This window comes from Silene latifolia, chromosome 10 (assembly GCF_048544455.1).
Source record: "Silene latifolia isolate original U9 population chromosome 10, ASM4854445v1, whole genome shotgun sequence".
Lineage (NCBI taxonomy): Eukaryota > Viridiplantae > Streptophyta > Magnoliopsida > Caryophyllales > Caryophyllaceae > Silene > Silene latifolia.
In genome coordinates, this window is record NC_133535.1 from 42,920,952 (window position 1) to 42,941,242 (window position 20,291).

At 38.7% G+C, this 20,291-nt stretch overlaps 1 protein-coding gene and 1 long non-coding RNA gene across 2 annotated transcripts in view; one reads left to right on the forward strand and one right to left on the reverse strand.

Moving 5' to 3' along the window:
- Positions 1–15,373, reverse strand: part of LOC141605556 (uncharacterized) — a 29,114-nt gene extending 13,741 nt beyond the window's left edge. The window contains exon 1 of the long non-coding RNA XR_012526385.1: positions 15,096–15,373. This is a non-coding gene — a long non-coding RNA (uncharacterized LOC141605556). The remainder of the gene's footprint in view (positions 1–15,095) is intronic.
- Positions 3,752–15,297, forward strand: LOC141605555 (uncharacterized). Its single transcript, XM_074424377.1, has 2 exons — positions 3,752–8,358; positions 13,544–15,297. The coding sequence occupies exon 1, from the start codon at positions 6,339–6,341 to the stop codon at positions 6,972–6,974; it is 636 nt and encodes a 211-aa protein (XP_074280478.1). The 5' UTR covers positions 3,752–6,338; the 3' UTR covers positions 6,975–8,358; positions 13,544–15,297.
- Positions 15,374–20,291: the final 4,918 nt, after the last annotated feature.

The window sequence follows — 20,291 nt, forward strand, 5'->3', positions numbered from 1 at the left end:
TTTTTCACATTTTACGACTCGTTAATGAAAAATTTATGCGAAATACCCATATTAACCTGCATAGACTCGGCCCATGATCACCTCTAGTTTAAATGCTACCCATCTATTTATAGAGTCAAAATCGTCTCTGGAGAGGTCATTACCTATCAACGATCCAGATTGTATTATGTTAACATCGAACAGTTTATGATTTATGCATAGAAATAAAGGGTTAATAAAGTATAAAGTAGATAACATTATTAAATAGGTTTGTGAGAGGAAATGGAGAGAAAAGAAATGGAGATGATCCTTGTTACTATTATCTATATAATATAGTTAAAATGTTAGCTAATGCATTAAATTTAATTCCATGTCACTAATGCATTAAATTTTATTCGATGTCACATTTTTTCAATTAATTTGTATATTTTGTTTTGAGGAAATTCAATTAATTGTATTTAGTATTTCATAATAGATAACTTGATGAGTGACAATACAACATTGTATGATAACGGAATTAGTAACCCACCAAAAAAAAGAAGAATAAAAGCCTATTTGGAGTGGAGTTTGTCAATTATTAATCCTACTAGTTTTAAACCCGTGCAAAATTGCACGGGTATGTATTTGGGCCGGTATTAATGTTTTTGGATGTATTTTTTTTTTCATTTCTATTGTAATTATCTAGTTGGTCTAAATCAGCGATCTACATAATTAATATTTACACTTGTTTCAAATACGTGTTCACATGCAATGGTTTAAGAGAAAATAACATAATATACTATTGTAAATAAAATTTGCATACATAAAAAATTTTACATCTCGAAAAAAGAAATATAATTTAATAATCAACTTTAACATAGACAAATTATTCTAAAAATTGAAAATTTTCATGATAGTGGATCTCGGGGATTTGACATTGATTGTTACGTATTTTCCGTAACCACCAAGTTTCTTGGAGGTATGAACACCTATATTCGTCAAGCATAAAGGCAAAGACGAATTATTTCATTAATTTCTGTAAAATATTCATATTATTTGTTATTCAATCCCGTAAGTAAATGTAATTTATTCACGTAATTATGTAATTTTATTAGTAACTGTGTAATTCAGTCTGATATATGTAATTACTTTCATTTATTCCGATTTGTAATTCATTCCGTTTATATGCAATTTCTTTTACTTCTGCCGATTATCTATTTATTTCATTAACTATGTAATTCAGTCGATTATATGTAACTACTTTCATTTATTCCGATTTGTAATTCATTCCGTTTATATGCAATTTCTTTTACTTCTGCCGATTATCTATTTATTTCATTAACTATGTAAATCAGTCTGATTATATGTAATTATTTTCATTTATTTCGATTTTTAATTCATTCCGTTTATATGCAATTACTTTTACTTCTGCCGATTATCTATTTATTTCATAAAATATTTTCTATGACATAATTTGTCGCATGTTTGTCAGAGACGATTTAAAGAAATAAACTCTTTCCACGTAAACGGGGCCTACCATTACCTGAATTTCCAAAAAAAAAAAAAAAAAATTGGGTGAATGACGTGGCGCATCCTGTGTTGAGCATTGTCTTTTGCATTAATATAGATAAGATTCTTTTTAAAAAAAATAAAGATCACATGAACACCGAAAAACTTAGACTATCTCTATGATAATATCGTTTTTTTTTATGAGACCAATTTTAGAAGTTTTATTAAGTTACCCTACAAAATAATTTTTACTATTTGTTGAGATCAACTAAAAAATAATTGGAGTACTTGTGAACTTAAAAATTGAGAATATATTGTGATGAGGACGCTCCCATTAATACATTATCTTAAAGTAGAATTTAAACATAATTGAACAACATTATTGACTAATACAAAATAGACAAAAATAAAATATCAAAGATCTGAAATAAGATAACATCGCAAAATTAAACTAGTAGAAGAAAACCAAAAGACAAAAATCTAATAAATCTAACCATAATAATTACACTAATCCAAAAAAAGCCATAAGTAACAAAAAGACCAAAAAAAACAAACGGCTAAAGTAAAGAAGTCAAGATGACAACAAATAAATAAGTTGTAACTGTTGTGAAAACTTATTAGGGATGTCCATAAGTCACACCTCTCTCCATCATTCTCTATTCTTCTCTACATTTTATAATACGTTATCAGCACGAAACTCTGCCGAACTAATTAACCAACGATTTATAACGTTTTCATGGGATAAGGCATGGTTATGCAATCACAAGGAAGGCCACATGGACTATGTCATCTACTACTCTACCAGCATTGGTAAATCAGACATGCAGGGTAATTCTTATTATTTGATACGGAGTATATGGTTACGATTTTTAAGAATATCATTCACCAATTTCTCCGACTGAGCGAAAAGGATTTAATAGTCTTTATTTATTCATACTTCATATTATTAAGATCTGATAATCAGGAGGTTCATATTAGATCATATTAGTTTATTCCGTTAATTTAGGTATGTTTCCGTTATACTCCATAATTGTTTATTGAGATAAAATCTACTCAAATTGTCCTATATATTTTTGGTCAAATATTAATCATTGAGCTACGTTTATTGAACTCGATTTAGGAAACATTTTAGTTGTGTATGTTTCGTTTCCTTAACAATAGAGAAATTCGGTAATCTTTTGCCTTTAACACTTATTGTTGATAATCACTGATGATGTATTGTTTCTCTTGCCGCTAGACATGTAAATTCTAGGACGTGTATTTTACAAAATTTTATATGCCGTATATCACCATTTTCATTGTGTGTATCACATTAACTTAAAAGATTTTATCATGACTTGCTTTGTTTCATGGAATTTAAGTTTTCACAATTTTATTTTGTATTAATTATGGAGTTGATGTACGAAGTATTGTCTCATGGGTTCACATGTATTGTTATGTATGCTTTAAATATTGATTATATTGATTATTGACAACCATAAAAGTTATCCTTGGTACATGGCTTTTAAGTTAGATATGAGCAAGGCTTACGATAGAGTGGAATGGGTTTTCCTGCAAAAGATTATGCTGCGATTGGGTTTTGAAATTGGATGGGTAGAAAAGATTATGAGATGTGTTACTACTGTTAAATTGGTTGTGCTTATTAACGGTTTCCCGTCGAGGTCATTGACTCCGAAACGCGGACTGAGACAGGGTGACCCACTTTCTCCGTACCTCTTTATTATGTGTGCGGAAGCTTTTGCCAGCTTGCTGGCACAAGACATTGCTCGCAGGGCTATTGAGAGTATTTGCATTTGTCGCGGGGCTCCTTGAATCTCCCATCTGTTCTATGCTAATGATACTATCATTTTCAGCCGGTCTAATAAAAGAAATGCAGTGGAAATTCAAAATATCATAGGGAAGTATGAATATGCCTCAGGACAACGGATTAACATGCAAAAATCGGAGATTTATTTTAGCCCAGGCACCTCAGGTGACCATCGAGACGACGTGCAGAATGTTCTTGGGGCATTGTGTAGTGTTACAACCGAGCAAATATCTTGGAGTGCCAGGAATGATCGGTCGGAGTAAGAGCGCTGCTTTCGCTCCGTTAAAAGAACGGATTTGGAAAAAACTGAAAGGATGGAAGGAGAAATACTTATCCTTTGCGGCTAGAGAAGTCCTAGTTAAGGCCGTAGCCCAAGCGATTCCTACCTATCATATGGGTTTGTTTAAACTCCCGGATTCCTTTTGTGATGATCTTAATGGTGCGATGTCAAGATTCTGGGGGGGGGGGGGGGGGCTTGAAGAAGGGAAGAGACAAATTTATTGGGTGGCATGGGACAAACTCTGTCGGAATAAGGGAGATGGGGGTATTGGATTCCGGCATCTGGATGCGTTTAATACGGCTATGCTTGCTAAGCAAATGTGGAGACTAATTATGCACCCTGAATCTCTCGTCGTAAGACTAATGAAGGCGCAATATTACCCTACATCCAGTCCTCTAGAAGCTAATATTGGTCATCATCCGTCTTACACTTGGAGAAGCATTATGGAGGGACAATGGGTGGTTAAAGAGGGGAGCAAATGGCTGATTAAAAATGGGCAGAAGGTGCGATTTTGGGAAGATAATTGGACACTAAAGGCTCCTTCGTTTCGGGTCTGGTCACCACGCAAAGGGGACACAAATGTCAGAGTAGCGGATTTTATTAGAGGGGATACTTGGAATGAGGAGAAACTAGCAGATACTGTAATACCACGGTTTTCTAAGTCTGTTACTCAGCGGAATATGGCTTACTCAGCCGAGTAAGGGTGTCGTGTGTTTCTGGACAGTTTACTGCCCAGGAATACTCGGCCGAGTATGGGAATACTCGACCGAGTAGAGGATACTTGGCCGAGTATACTCTATACTCGACCGAGTATCCGGTCTGACGGGTATTATTTCCGCGGTTTGATTTATAGATGATTAGAGTTATATAAGACGCATTAATTAGTTTCTAATCACTTTTACAAAACCTAAACATTTCAACGTAACTCTAATCCTCTCCAAATCTCTCTCAAGTGCGTGGATCATTAGCGAGTCTGCTTCATCATTCATTCCATTGTTGGTGTCGGTAAGCTTTTGATTTCATTGATTATAGTGTTTTACCTTTTTAAGGTCTTGCCCTAATTTGTGATTTGGGGAAAAAGGGTTTTTCATATGGTAATTGGAATTATATGATTGTTGCTAGGTGAGGACTTCGTAGAGGAGCCGTTCGAGATTGCTTTGCTTGTGTATCTCAGTGCAGTTGTGCTAAGGTAGGGTTTCCCTACTCGGTTACTGTTTAATTGTTATAAGATTATATAACAATTGTTTTACGATTTGATATTGTGTTTACCTGCTGATCGCTGTTTTGGAGTTGGGTGTTGGAGTTGTGATGGTTGCTGATAATGTTCGTGAGGTGCGTCCTCAGCTGAGTGGAGTCACTTGCGGGAGTGGCTTCACGCCCTAGTTTCGCCCTTTGTGGAACCCGCCACAAAAGGGGATATGCACATTAATGAACAGGGTTATCGCTCGTTGATGAGCGGGGGCTTAGGTGGGGATTGGCTACGGTCCCCCACTGGCGGTGAGGATTATCTGTTACGATGGATAATCTGGCACGGCTACACACTTTAGTGTGTAGTCAGTTACGATATATGATTGTCAGTTGGAGGTGGATGATGATCAGCAGTTCGTGTTTTGTACTTGTCTTATTTTGATTATACAGTAACTGACCCCGTTGTTGTGTTATAAAATCTGTGATGATCCATTCGGGGATGGTGAGCAGATTGTGACAGGTGATGATGTTCACTAGCTATGGGGCCGTCATGGGGTGTCATCACTCGAGTCTAGCTTCCGCTGTCAAGAGTTTTATCGTTTAGTTTTAGTTGTGGAACATTAGTAATATGTACTTTGGTTTTTGGATTTTGGAATGTGTAACCATTAAACTATTTATACTTTAACAATTATGTTTTAGATTGGTACTTTGATATACTAACCTCGGACAACCGAGATGGTGATGGTCTCTCATGTTAGGGTGGTCCTGGTAAGGCACCTTGGTATGAGGGGGTGTCACAAAGTAGTATCAGAGCGACAATTCTGGAACCTAAAACCAGTGAACCCAATGAATATAGGGAGTCTAAATAACTTGAACCCGGGGAGAGTTGTTTTGAGCTACCGCAAAGACTTGGAAGACGTCCCGAAGTCGCATTAAGGCCCTTATGATCTCAAGCCGGTCACATGGGGGAAACTGTTGTATGTTGAGTCATGTATGTGTGATACCATAACTTGAATCTTGTGAAGTTGTTGGATGAATAGTGAAAGTGATGGAACATGGTAATATATGAAGGATGAAATGTGAAATTCGTACATGATAAATCTAAAGCTTGAAATATGTTGAGTATGTTACCTGTTTAATACGTGGCTTTCAAAAAGGTAGTGGTACATATGTATATATATATTGATAGAAAAGCATGTTTAAGTATGTTTACGATAGTTGCAGCTCGTTTTTGGCATGACTCGGCCGAGCAGGGCGGGTACTCGACCGAGTAGGGGGTAATCGGCCGAGTAACCAGGCACTCAACCGAGTGTTGTTTAGGGTGTACGTAGCAGTAGCTACTGGTTGTGATCACTCGACCGAGTATTAGAGCATACTCGACCGAGTGAGGCATACTCGACCGAGTATGTTTTCTGTGTTTTTGACGTTGGCTACTGGAGTGGAATACTCGACCAAGTATTAGTAATACTCGACCGAGTAGTCCATACTCGACCTAGTATCCCACCATACTCGGCCGAGTGCTTCTCTGGCGGAGGGTCTTGTTTATTTTGAGCTGTAGGCTATGTGCTTACATTTCCTTGCTTTGATTAGCTCAAAATGCCGCCAAAGAGGTCAGCAGCGTATATCCAAGCAACTGAGATGACTACTGAGGAGATAGCCTGTATGATCGAGCAGCAGGACGCACTCCTTGAGACTTTTAAGAATGTGGGTAAGGGGGCTGAGAAACCGGTGGATGCAACCCACCTGAGCACTATCATTGCCCGCTTCAAACCATCGACTTATAAGGGCACCGAAGAACCTAAGCAGCTTGATAACTGGCACCGTGAGAAGGAAAGTCTCCTTGAGGTTGTGAAGTGTCCGCCGGAGTTAGCTGTTGAGCAGGTAGTGTACTACCTGAGGGGTGAGACTGCAGTATGGTGGCAAAACGTGAAGGAAGATGCCAGGGCATACTATAGGGATGAGGGGCTCGGTGCTATACCGTGGGCATGTCTGAAGAGCGCTATGAGGGAGCAATTCGTGCCGGAACACATCCGTTACAAGTTGAGGTCCGAGTTTGATTCTTTCACCATGACTAATAACATGACGGTTACAGAGTACTATCACCGGTTCCTTGAGTTGTCACGCTACGCTGAGGACATGCAGCTGGGGCAGCGAGGTTTGGCTCTTCGTTTTGAGAAGGGGTTGGCACCCAAGATCATGAACAGGTTACCAGCTGGGTCATCACCGACCTGAAGGATGTGTACTCAAGGGCTATGCAAGTTGAGAGGTTGGTGGATTTATCCAAGGAGGCTACAGAGAGAACCACCACTGAAAAGAATAAGGTAGAGAGTGAGAGTGGCAATTAGTCAGGCCACAAGAAGGGCAGTTATGGTCAGTCTAGGGCTTTTTTTGGAGGATCTGGGTTTTCTGGGGGATCTGGAGCATGGGGAAGGGGTGGTGATCGGAGTGTTAGTGACAACTCCAACCTTACTTGCTTCAACTGTGGAGGAGTGGGTCACAAGAGGTACGATTGTACCAGTGCTAGAGTTGGAGGGGTTTTAGGAACTTACCACGGGAGTTTCTCTCAGGCTCCGAGCCAGAGCTCTGCTAGTAACAGGCTATATGGGTCTTGGGGTAATCGTGAAGGGCGGCACAACAACAATGGTGGCTTCAACCGCAACAGTGGAGGATATTATCAGCGCCCGAACAACGGTGTGACTCAGAACTCGGCAGCTAAGCCGACTACTTCTAACACATCGGTCCAGGGTGGAGGCCAGAAAAGCAGCGGGAAGCTCTTTATGATGGGCAAACAAAAAGCTGAGAACGATGCTCATGTAGTCACCGGTACCTTTCTTGTTCATCATACACCATCTTTTGTTTTGTTTGACTCAGGGGCAACACACTCTTTTGTGTTTACAGGCCATACTTTGTCTATGGGTTTGGGGGAGTTTGAGCTTGTAAAAAATAATGTGTTCATACCTTCCGGGGAGTCGATGTCTTGTGTCAAGTTGTATAGGGATGTGTCCATGTTGGTTGGAGGGGTATATTTACCGGTCAACTTGTTAGAGTTTCCTATGGATGGGTTTGAGGTCATCATCGGGATGGATTGGTTGGGTAAGTATAATGCTAAGATAGACTGCCGACAAAAGAAAGTGTCTTTAAAGGGTCCCAAGGGTATTAGAGTGTCATATAAGGGATTTGTTGTGAGACTTAAGTGTAAGCTCATTGAGGTAATGACCTTAAAGTCGTGTTTGAGGAAGAAGTGTCCCTTGATTCTTTGCCAAGTGAGAGATCGACGCGCCGAACAGCTGACAGCATCTGATATACATGTGGTGGGAGAGTTTAGTGATGTCTTTCCAGATGAGATATCGGGGTTACCACCTAAGAGAGATATCGACTTCAACGTGGAGCTTAAACTAGGGACATGTCTTATATCTAAAGCACCATACCGTATGGCACCTAAAGAACTGGAAGAGTTGAAGAAACAGTTACATGATCTGTTAGACAAGGGGTATATCCGGCCTAGTGTGTCACCATGGGGAGCACCAGTGTTGTTTGTGAAAAAGAAAGATGGGAGCATGAGGCTATGCATCGACTATAGGGAGCTGAATCATGTCACGGTGAAGAACAAGCACTAGTAGAAAAAACCCCTATCACGACGCAGTTATCATGGCGGTTCTAAAAGAAACGACGCGAAAAGCCCAATAAATTGGCGGGAACAAAATTTTTATGTATATAAGAGGTCTATTGTGGCGGTTTATGTAAGAACCGACGTGATAACTGGAAATTTTTATGGCGGTTCCAAATAAAAAACGCCACTATAAGTCAATTATGGCGGTTATATGAACAACCGACGTTAAAAATGACGCTAAAAATTAATAGTAAGTGACAAATTTTTGGACTAAAAAACCGCCATTATTTATTTTTGTGTCGGTTTTTAATCACAACCGACTTAATTGAAAAACCCTTTACAATTCCCTAATACACAGTTCAGCCGCGCATTCATTCATTCATTCATCGTCTCTTCATCTCCACACCCCAAAAGCTCAATCCCTTCAATTTAATCATCAATAGCAAATATGATACCGGCAACCGTCCATTTCCTTCTCACGCCTTCGTCGACAACCATGAACTGGGCATCTCTTTCACCAGACTCGTTCAGTATCCTAGGTAAGTTACCACCTTATTATTGCTAGATTCGCTTTTAAATTGACCCTAATTGTTTAGAATCTGTAAGCTATTTTTGTTGGATTAATAATAGGGACTGTCCAATTGATGATACAAATCGGTAACCCTGATTCATAATTTTCGGCGATGGAGCAGAGAGATACTCGAGTTGCGTCATTTGGATAGACGAAGATTAATTGGGACAAGTAAGTATTCCATTCAAAAACAATCATTCAATCTTATATATGATCAAATTCATGAAGAAATGTGAGCATTATATGTTTTTATCATCTTTATTTACTTTGGTTTGGAGTTTAATCATTTTAATTTCAAGATTATCCCCTTAATTTTAACTATCAACCATGCTCAAGTGGATAGATGGAATTTATGATGAATTATTTTCATTGCAAAAGAAGAATGCTTTAGATGGATGACTGTTGAATACTTGTTTCCAACACCAAACTCGCCATCCGTTCCGTTTTTCTGAGATTAAACTTTGCTTGCAGGCTCGACAAGACTAAATTTTATGTTGTTGGAGCTGGGCTATTTACAGGGATAACAGTCGCTCTTTATCCAGTTTCTGTTGTCAAGACTAGGCTAAAGGTCGCATCTAAGGATATTGCTGACAGAACTGCATATTCAGCTGTTAGAACCATACTCAAAGCTGACGGAATACCTGGTTTGTACAGAGGATTTGCCACTCACATTATGGTGCGATCCCGTCCAGAATTATATTCCTTACTGCTTTGGAGACTACAAAAGTCGCTGCTTACAGGATTGTTGAACCTCTTAATTTTTCTGAACCATCCAAGGCTGCCATATCAAACGGGGTTGCTGGAATGTTAGGCTCGCCTCCTGTGGGTGTATAGAAGGGAATGTTTCCTGGGTTTGAACTTTGAATAGGTGCTGGCTCGATTTTAGTTAGTCGAACACCAGCGATTCACATGGCTAGAAAAATGCGCAAACATCTCTTTATCAATCTTCTACACCATACAACTGGTGGTATAGGTTACTAATTGGAAATCTCTTATCTTTTTCTTTGTAACAGAGAATAGTAATTGAAAACTTATAGGCACCAAGTTATAAGTTATGAAGTAAAAAAGATTTTGACGAAAGGGAAGGTTGCTGGTCTTTTTCGGCTTGTTTTTCATGATGCAGGAACCTTTGAAAGAAATGACAATTCAGTTATTCAGAACCTTCTATATAGCCTGTAGCTCCTGAAAGTTGAAACTCATGCTAGCTGGATGTTTTGGTAGGATAACCTTATTTTTGTTCAAGTATTGTATAACTCGGTTCTATGATCTGCCATCCTCACTCTGTCTAGACACGATCCCTCTTTTGAGGCATTGAGGTAATGTTAATGTTGGCCCTGGCCCAAGTGAGTGTCTACAGTATGAGGCTAACTGATGAATGATGGTATGCCAATATTTCATAGTGATTTGATGTCATTTGTAATGTGCCAATGCAATTAATTTAGAGTCTTTGTAAGCCTTTAATATATGAGGCGTTAATGGTCTGACGTATGAAATTATGAAACCATTTTCCATATATACAGAGACTTTTGGTCTCTTTAATTGCAGAAATGTCACTTAGCACCACTCTATTAGTCATTGCTTTAAATTAGTTTGATGTTTCAATCCCCCTAATAACACTAGTAAATATCGTCATTCTGATCATCTTATGGCTTATGTTGTTATGTAGGGGGTATATGAACGATTCTATAACATATGAACTTGAAAGACTAGAGAATAAAGGGCTCAAAAAATCTCTGAAGGCATGCTTTCACACTTTTTCCTCTCGACCCATTTCTCCTCACACTGGGCTCCTAATATCATTGATGATGATGAGTATTTCAACGCTTTCACGCCCACATGTCGGTTTATATGTGAAAAAAACATGGCAATTATCTGTTGTTGCTCGGTGCTCTTCGGAAGTCCAGCGAATGCAAATGAGACTCTTTGTGCAATTACACGAAACATGGGATCACCTCTTACAGCTAAAGTATGCAGTCTCGGGTATATTATCTCTGTTTTGTAGTTATTTTTCCTTCATTATGATTTGATAGTATGAGTCCATAGCTGATGGTTGATTGTTTTCTGGATGCAATTTTGTGTCAAGGATTTTCTCCCATGCACTTGAAAATTCCTCTACCAAGTCTGGTCTAGTACACTCGCTATTTATCTCTATATCTTTGTTGGATCCCAGATGGTCATCTTCCTCTTTGTTAATGAATTCTCTATGAGGTCAGCATATGTACGAGGCGCCGATCACAATAAATCCGGAGACTGCTAATGCAATGCTACCTAGACTTCGTTAGTGTCTGAAATAATCTTTTTAACATTACTCTTTTATCTAGTCATGGTTACCCATGTAGCTTCGTATAAATTTATTTATGTCAGCATGTCACTAAGTCTTGGTTTTAGACTTACATAGAAGTCTATTTGTGGCCTCGATTCGGTGCCCCCCCCCCCCCCCTAGTTTGGTTGATACTTCCTGGACCTTCAAAACTTTTTGTAACTAACTTGCGCTTTGAACTGTGAAAGTGTCGAACATGGTCCATGGCTAATGGTAACAAAGATTTATTCTTGCTGCTAGCCTGCTAGGGTTAGTAATTTGAAGTAGTTTGTGGTGTCTGGTGTTTGCAGATGATTTGCTATACCTTTTGGTTGTGAATTCTAATGATAAGATATTGCTCTCTATATATTGCCCACCACATCTTGCTGCTAGCCTGCTAGGTTTAGTATTTTCAGTAGTTGTAGAATATGTGTGGATATGTATTTTCAGTAAGCGACAAGATAGAAATCACTCTTAACGATTCGCGATTTAGGGTAGCCGAGCAAATGCGGTACTACTGTAGTATGGTGGAAGAGTAATTGAATACGTCTAACTCATGTTCATTATAGTTGTTTTTCCTGGGATAAAAGGGAGAGAGTACAAGTAAAATTTTGCATAACGAAGTCTTCAATCTTGCATATTTTGATTGGATGTTTTGTTATGGCTGGATTTGAATTACCCTTTTTCCTTCCGTTTTAATACGTAATTCTACCAAGTGAGCATTGTTCGGTTAATTGTTCTAATTTGTCCATTTTTGTCCAGATTGTTGAGTTCATTGTTGTTCTAGTGAAAGCTGAAAACCAAGCTGCAGACAAGGATATCATTTTTCATTTTATTTTGACCTGAAATATATGTGGTATGTGGTGCTATAATTCAAACTTTTGAGCTTTTTATCTTGTTTTTGCTTTATATATATTTATATAGGTACCCTTGTTTTCATTGTTTGATTTTTAGTAATAACGCTAGACGTTGATTTAATAATGCTTAGTTTGATTTTGTTACTATGGGTTTTGTTTACTCTATCATTGCAGATTTAAGAGTAAGAGTGTCAATTGAAGAGATAAAGAATGTTTTTTTTTGCAAAAGATTTATCATTTCAATCAAAAGAGAGAAATTACAATACATTTTGCAAGACTATCCACTAGCAATTAAGCTACCAACAGACACAAACCAGCAAAAAAGGACCCAAGACAATACATCAGAAGCTAAGAACAAATGCTATCGACTATATGTGTATAGTCAGGATGAGATTGCCATAAAGACATCCTGACATAAACCAGGTACTTAATTTTCTGAACAAGCCCTCTGCACTGCTGCACAACTCCTTGAAAAATACGCCTATTTCTTTCAGCCCAAAGTTGATGAACTGCAGCCACCAGAGAGACCATAAACCACACATGTCTCCAATGCTTTAATCCATAAGAGCTCCTGTAGAGCAGCTCCTCCATAAGACTTTTACCAGGTCGCAAAATGCCCATCCAGTGCAACAAATCTTGCCAAACAGCACGAGAGAAAGGACAATGGAAAAACAAATGGTCACAAGTCTCTAAATGATGTTCACAAAGCACACATCTGTTAACATGGCAAATTCCTCTTCTGTGCAGATTATCAATAGTAGCAAGAGATAAAGAATGTTAAAGAGGTGTAGGCTACCAAATGTTTAGGGAATATGTAAATGTTGATTACTCTATTAAATAAGATGTGTATGTGATTATTTATACACTTCGATGTAAAAATTTTGAACATGGACATTATTGTTCTGCCGGATAATATGAAAGTTTCTGGGTAGTTGGTTGCATTCTTGTACATGTATTATTTGTTCATTTCGATATTGGATTGTCATATATATATATGGGAGGTTGCTACAGAAATTTAGGTAGCAATTTTTTTCTTTAAAAAAAATACCTATCTATGGCGGCGTTTCTAAGTTAGAAACGCCACGAGCTATAGTGACGGTTCTTAAGTAAAACCGCCATTATAGATAATCAATAGTGGCGGTTCTTAAGTTAAAAACCGCCACTATAGATAATCAAAGTGATTAATGAAATACCTATGGTGGCGGTTTTCTTACAATAACCGCCACTATAGAGGAGTTATAGTGGCGGTTCTTGTCTAACAACCGTCGTATTATATAAGTCTATAATGGCGGTTTTGTATAACAACCGCCACTATAGGAGAGTTATAATGGCGGTTGTACAACCACTTACAACCGCCGTAAAGTTTATACGACGCCGCGATAAACGACGCACCCTAAATCTCTAAAAACCGCCACAAAAGGTCATTTATAACCGCCACCATAGGGGGTTTTTCTACTAGTGAAGTATCCTTTGCCAAGGATTGATGATCTTTTTAACCAACTAAGTGGCGCAGGGGTGTTCTCTAAGATCGATTTGAGGTCGGGTTATCACCAGTTGAGGATAGCAGATGAGGATATTCCTAAGACAGCCTTCCAGTTTCGTTATGGTCACTATGAGTATGTAGTGATGCCTTTTGGTTTGACGAATGCACCAGCAGCTTTCATGGATCTCATGAACCGAGTTTTTAGCCCGTTCTTGGACAACTTTGTGGTCATCTTCATTGATGACATCTTAGTCTACTCTAAGACTAAGAAAGAGCATGAGGAGCATCTGAGGTTAGTTTTACAGACTTTACGAGATAATCAACTATATGCCAAGCTATCCAAGTACGAGTTTTGGCTAGAGGAGGTGGCTTTTCTGGGTCATGTGATATCTAAAGAGGGTGTGTCGGTGGATCCAAGCAAGATTGAAGCAGTGACCAAGTGGGAATCACCAAAGAGTGTTGCTGAGATTCGGAGTTTCTTGGGTTTAGCTGGTTACTACAGGAGGTTCGTGAAAGAATTTTCTACGATAGCACGGCCTATGACAGCTTTAATGAGGAAAGAGACCAGATTTCGGTGGGATGAGAGTTGTGAGACGGCGTTCCAGACCTTAAAGAAACGCGATAGTGGGGTTTGTCGCGCTCCCCCAATCAAACAAATAACTCAACTAATGTAGTAAGGTAGTCGAGGTCGAATCACAAGGAGATCAAGTATTGAGTACTAGCTTGTCGTAGATTATAAGCTAGCTAAGCGAATCAATTAACAAGAGATTGGAATAAACTAAATAAGTAAACAACTAAAACCAACTAACAAAGAATAGAGACGGTCAAATAAATAAGAGAAAAGTCTAGGAGTTAATGTCACCACTAGCATGAATTGACCACTTTTTGGACTCCTTCAACAAGTTACCGGTTTGTAGTGTAGGTGAGATTATGTCATCATATATACCAATTACTCCCTCCCGAGATGTAATAAGTCTCTCTAACATGTGAAAAATCAATTCCCATGGTATCTCACACAAATTAAAGGCATTAAGAATAACATAAATCGTTCTCAATTATCATTCTCTCACTCCCATGGATAAGAACTCAAATCAAAGTTAGGGGTGCTCTAAGTGAATCTCAACTTCCGTATTTTTGACTCACTTTAGCCCAATTAATCAAGTTATTAATAAAACCTCTAATTCCAACCCAACTTACATTGATAGTTAAGAACTAAGGTGAAACTTAACTCCAAGATTAATAAATAAATGTCCCTTAACAATACCCAAACATACAAACCAATAACTCGCAAAATAATAGAAATCAATACATAGGTCAACACATTCTAGGGTTCAATCAACCCCTAAACAAGGTTAACTACTCTCTAATCATAACTATTCCGATACAAAATACATTAAAAACTACACTAGACATGATATTAAGCATAATAGAACAATAAAGACTAAAAATTTAATCTAAATTAATGACTAAAATAGATGAACATAGCAATAATTGAAAATGACATTAATTAAGAGAAAGGAGAGAAATTTATGCCAAACTTGTAATTAAATGGAAATGAGATCATAAATCCTCACATAAAAGTTGTAAATTGAGAAACTGGACAAAATCTAAACTAAAAGAAATGAGTTTTTTTGATAATTTTTTGGACAAAAACAAGCTCTCGCCTCTCGCTTCTTCTTCTTCCTGCGAAGTCGACCGACCACCAACAAATGAATAGCCCCTTGTCTTTTTGTGGCTCCTATAAAATATCTTCCTAGTCTCCTAGTCTTGGCCTTCTAATTTCCGACCCCAGCAAAAAAAAACCAAAACAGGCCTTCTTCTTTTCTGAGATGTGGGCTCTTCCCTTTTTTGTCTCCAAATTGCCAACCTGCTTGTCTCCCAAATGTCATGAAACTTGGCCCAACAAAGTAGCCCAATACATTAGTTTTTCCGAGAGATCGAAATGAAATAGGAGCATGGTAGTAGATTGGTGTCTTTGTTTGGCTCATTTGTTTTCGTCTTTGTTTGATTTGTCTTGCCCACTTTTCATACTCGGACTTGGTACCTATAAAATAAAAATACAAAAGTAGTACCAACATCCAAAAATAACGTAGAATTTGACTATTTAAAACTAGTTGACAAATACTCTATTTAATACTAAAATGAGTAAATAATACCAATTCGGGTTATTATTTCGTTCAAATAAGAGATAAACTATTGGTTAAAAAAAGGGTAAAATATGATGTTATCAGAACGTTTGACCACAGCTCCTATCCTAGCTTTACCAGAGGGTTATCAGAACTTTGAAGTATACACTGATGCTTCAAAAAACGGGTTGGGATGTGTTTTGATGCAGAATAGGAAGGTCATAGCTTATGCGTCGAGGCAGCTGAAGCCGTATGAGGAGAACTACCCTACTCATAATTTGGAACTGGGTGCAGTTATTTTTACTCTTAAGATTTGGAGACATTACCTCTATGAGGCAACCTTTAAGGTGTTTTTAGATCATAAGAGTCTGAAATATATCTACACACAGAAGGAGCTTAACATGCGACAGACGATGGATGAAGCTGATTGGGGACTATGATATGGAGATCATCTACCACGAGGGTAAGGCTAATGTTGTTGCAAATGCTTTTAGTAGGAAGAGTGTTCATTCGTTGTGTACAACTATGTCTTTGCTGAAGCTGAGGGATGAGATATCCAAGATGGGGATCTATATGATTCGAAAAGGGGATACCATCGGGGATTTGATGATCGATCCAGATTTGTATGAGGATATCAGGGGAAAATAAGAGCTTGATCCCAAGATCCAAAAATGGAAGTCTAGAGTGGAGAGTGGCACAGTTTCCAGGTTTTCTATCAGCACATATGGGAGTGTTCGCTTTGATGGGAGATGGTGTGTTCCTGATGATGCAGAATTGAGGAGGGCAATCATGACAGAGGCTCATTTCACTCCTTATTCAGTTCACCCAGGAGGTGACAGGCTTTATAAGGACCTCAAGAAAACTTTTTGGTGGCCTAACATGAAGAGGGATGTGGCCGAGTTCGTGACTAAGTGTTTGACATGCTGATGTGGGTGATGTCGTCGGGTCTCCCAATCAAACACATTTATAATACTCAACAAACAACTAGTTAGCGGTAAGTCGAGGTCGATCCATGGGACGGTGTGCTTTGGGTTCTAAGTCTATCTATCTCAATTTATGCTAGTGTCACAATTTGTTTGGGTTTGTAGTTGTGTCTAGACTAATGCAAACAATAAGGTAAAACAAGTAATAAAAGGAAGGGTGTAAACAATTGATTAAAAGCACTAGGATGTCATGGGGTCATAGGGGATTCATGGTGTTGATCATACAAACATGTTTACAAAGTTGCAAGCAATTAATGTTGTGGAGGAACAGAGTTGGTTTATGTCTTACGGTTCATAGGAAGGGTTGGGTCCCGGAGCCGAATCGATTGGATTGTACAACACCTACAAGTCGACTTACTTTCCTCCTATTCAACTTCTATGCATGGTCTAACAAGACTCGAGTTGGTTTATATCTTACAAGTCAAGTTGAGTAGATAAGAGATGGTTGTAAATGCAAGGATTCATAGGCTTAGCATTTCATCAAACATAACATGTGCATAAAGTTGACATCACAACAAGCAAGCAATTTAATCATGTGAACATATTAGATTAAGCATGAATCAATCCCATGTTAGTTTTCCCTAATTACCCACTAATCTTAGCTAAGAGACTACTCACTCATTATCATGGGTCATTAATGGTGTCAATCATCACAACAAGTATAAACATGATAATAGAATGAAGAAATGAACAATAAAGATTAAAGAGTAAAGGAATTATACCAAACTTGAGATGATTCCAAATAATAAAGCAAAGAATAAAAGAAGAGAACTTGATTGATTGATGAAGAGTTGTCAATTCTCCAATAATAACCTAATAATCTTCAATTACCCAATAATAAACTTGAATAATAAACTTGAACAATAATTGAGGAAAGATTAATGAGTAATTTGTGGAAAGATTAAAGAGTAATCTATTCTAATCTACTCCTAATCTAATCTAAGGAAGGATTGAATTAACCTAATGAAAACTAGATTCTAATCTAATGAAAACTTGATGGTTTGATTATTACAAATGGGGTATATATAGTAGAGCATCATTAGGTTAAGCAAGGGTAAAATAGTAATTTAACAATGCTAATTGTTGGGTAGGGAATCGCCGGTCTCAAGGGAGACTCCGGTCTCCTTTTCGCCGGTCTTTGAAAAATATGCGCATCCTTCATAGAACAAGAAGAGAACGAAAAGTTGCTGTAAGGGAATCCGAGCATCCAAGGCATGAAGACGGGCGGATTGAGGGAAGACGGGCGGATTGTTGGGAAGACGGGCGGATTGTTGCTTGGACGGGCGGATTCCTGAAGTGTTTTTTCTTCATTCTTGTCTGTCGAATAATCCGAGCGTCTTGTGGGGAAGACGGGCGGATTGGGTCTCAGGAATCCGAGCGTCTTGAGGGGAAGACAGGCGGATTGGGTCTCAGGAATCCGAGCGTCTTGAGTCTCGGGACGAGCGGATTGGCGGACAGCTTCTTTGTTTGACCTCGGATTGTAAAACGGACGACATTTTCTCATCCGGACTCCTATTGGAGTGATTCAAAAGCCTAGATCACTTGTTTTTTTGACGTCGTTCCATCTAACATATTTTCAGAGCCAATGGAGCAACCCTTGGTTCGGTTTTCGAGCGATTTCTTCATGCAATGCCTTCCTTCTCGTCATCCTTGCTTTTAACCTTATGAGCCTTCTATATACTCTTTATTCCTACATACTTGGCCATCATTCTTGCCTCCTCTTCATACTAGTCCATCCAATATCATCAAAAAGCTTCCAAATATGCACAAAAGACGGGAATTTCCGCCTTATTATCTCCTTTCCTATAAAACATACGAAGTGCACTAGGAAAGCAAAATAGAAAGCATTTGACGGATAAATTGGCTATGGAATGTTATAATAGTATGCAAAATAGGCTCAATTAGGGGACTAAATGTGTGCAAATAATGTTCACATCACATGCCAAAGAGTAAAGGGTGAACAATGAAGGCCACAAGGTAAGATTCAGTCACTTGAGGTACCTGAGTGGAAGTGGGAGTCGATCTCTATGAACTTTATCGTGGGGTTACCAAGGACACATCAAGGTAACAATATGATTTGGGTGATCGTCGATCGGTTAACAAAGTCAGCTCACTTCATTCCCATGAAGGACACTTGGACCAAGATACAGCTGGCTTTGGGTTACAGAAAGCATGTGGTTCGGTTACATGGTGTGCCTAAGGATATAGTGTCGGATCGAGATGCGAGGTTTATATCACGGTTTTGGCAAGAGTTGCAGGATTTGATGGGTACAACCTTAAAGATGAGTACAACTTGTCATCCTGCCAGTGATGGCCAGACGGAGAGGACTATCAAGACTTTGGAGGATGTGTTTCATGTTTTAGAGCTCCGGAAGTATGTGAGTGATCTATCACATGTGTCTGAGATTGAGAACATAAAGCTTGATGTGTCCTTATCTTATACTGAGGTTCCTAAAGAGATCTTAGACCGCAAAGTACGCAAGACAAGGAATGGTGAGACCGTCTTACTTAAGGTTCTTTGGTCTAATCATAATATGGAAGAGGCAACATGGGAACCAGAGGAAGCTATGAGAGAACGTTTTCCCACCCTTTTTGACCGGGTATGTTTGGTTATGGGGACGTAACCGTTGTCTTTTTAGGGGGGTAGGAGATGGTCGCATGTTTGTTTTTGAGTAGTTTAAGTTGTTTTAGCTTTGTTTGTGTCATCGGGTCTATTGCGTTGAGTGTTTTGTTTTATGTTTGGGAGTTGTTTGGCCTTGTTAGTTTTGTTTTGTGGGTAGAGTGTAAACTTCGGGGACGAATTTCTTTTTAAGGAGGGAAGACTGTAATACCAAGGTTTTCTAAGTCTGTTACTCGGCCGAGTAAGGGCGTCGTGTGTTTCTGGACAGTTTACTGCCCAGGAATACTCAGCCGAGTATGGGAATACTCGACCGAGTAGAGGATACTCGGCCGAGTATACTTTATACTCGACCGAGGATCCGGTCTGACGGGTATTGGTTCTGCGGTTTGATTTAGAGATTATTAGAGTTATATAAGTGTAGATACCTCATTTCTGCACCTCCCGCAAACCACCCGGTGATGATTGGGCCGCAAGTTTGGTATGTGGAACGATTTATGACAGTTCATAAGTTTATCGTCAAGTGATCGCTCAAACACTTGTGTCTACCTCTTAATTGTCATCTACGTGCCGATGCGGTCGTTTTGGCAGTAATTAGAGTACATTTGGAGTCCGTGTCAAAAACCGTCATCATTTTCTAAAACCGAGTCAGAATGTTCTGGAATGTTCCGAATATTTCTATTCCATATTTTGCAGTCTTTTAATCTTTGGTAAAGAATTTCCCGTAATATTCACACAAAATATTAAGGAAAACAAGATTAACCCGTTATTCCATAATCCGAACACGGAAATCTTTCTTCCGTAGGAGGAAACCACTTGGGAAAAGACGCAGCAAGTGCTGCACCTCTTCCAAGAGACGCAGTGCCTGCTGCGCCTCTTCTCAAGTCCTTTTCTGCGTATTTTTCGTATCTTTTCATATCTTTTCGAGATTCATTTCCAAAGTTTCTCCGAAAAACCCTACTTCCTCCGTGTGATTAGTATAAATAGAGACCTTCGGTCTCAC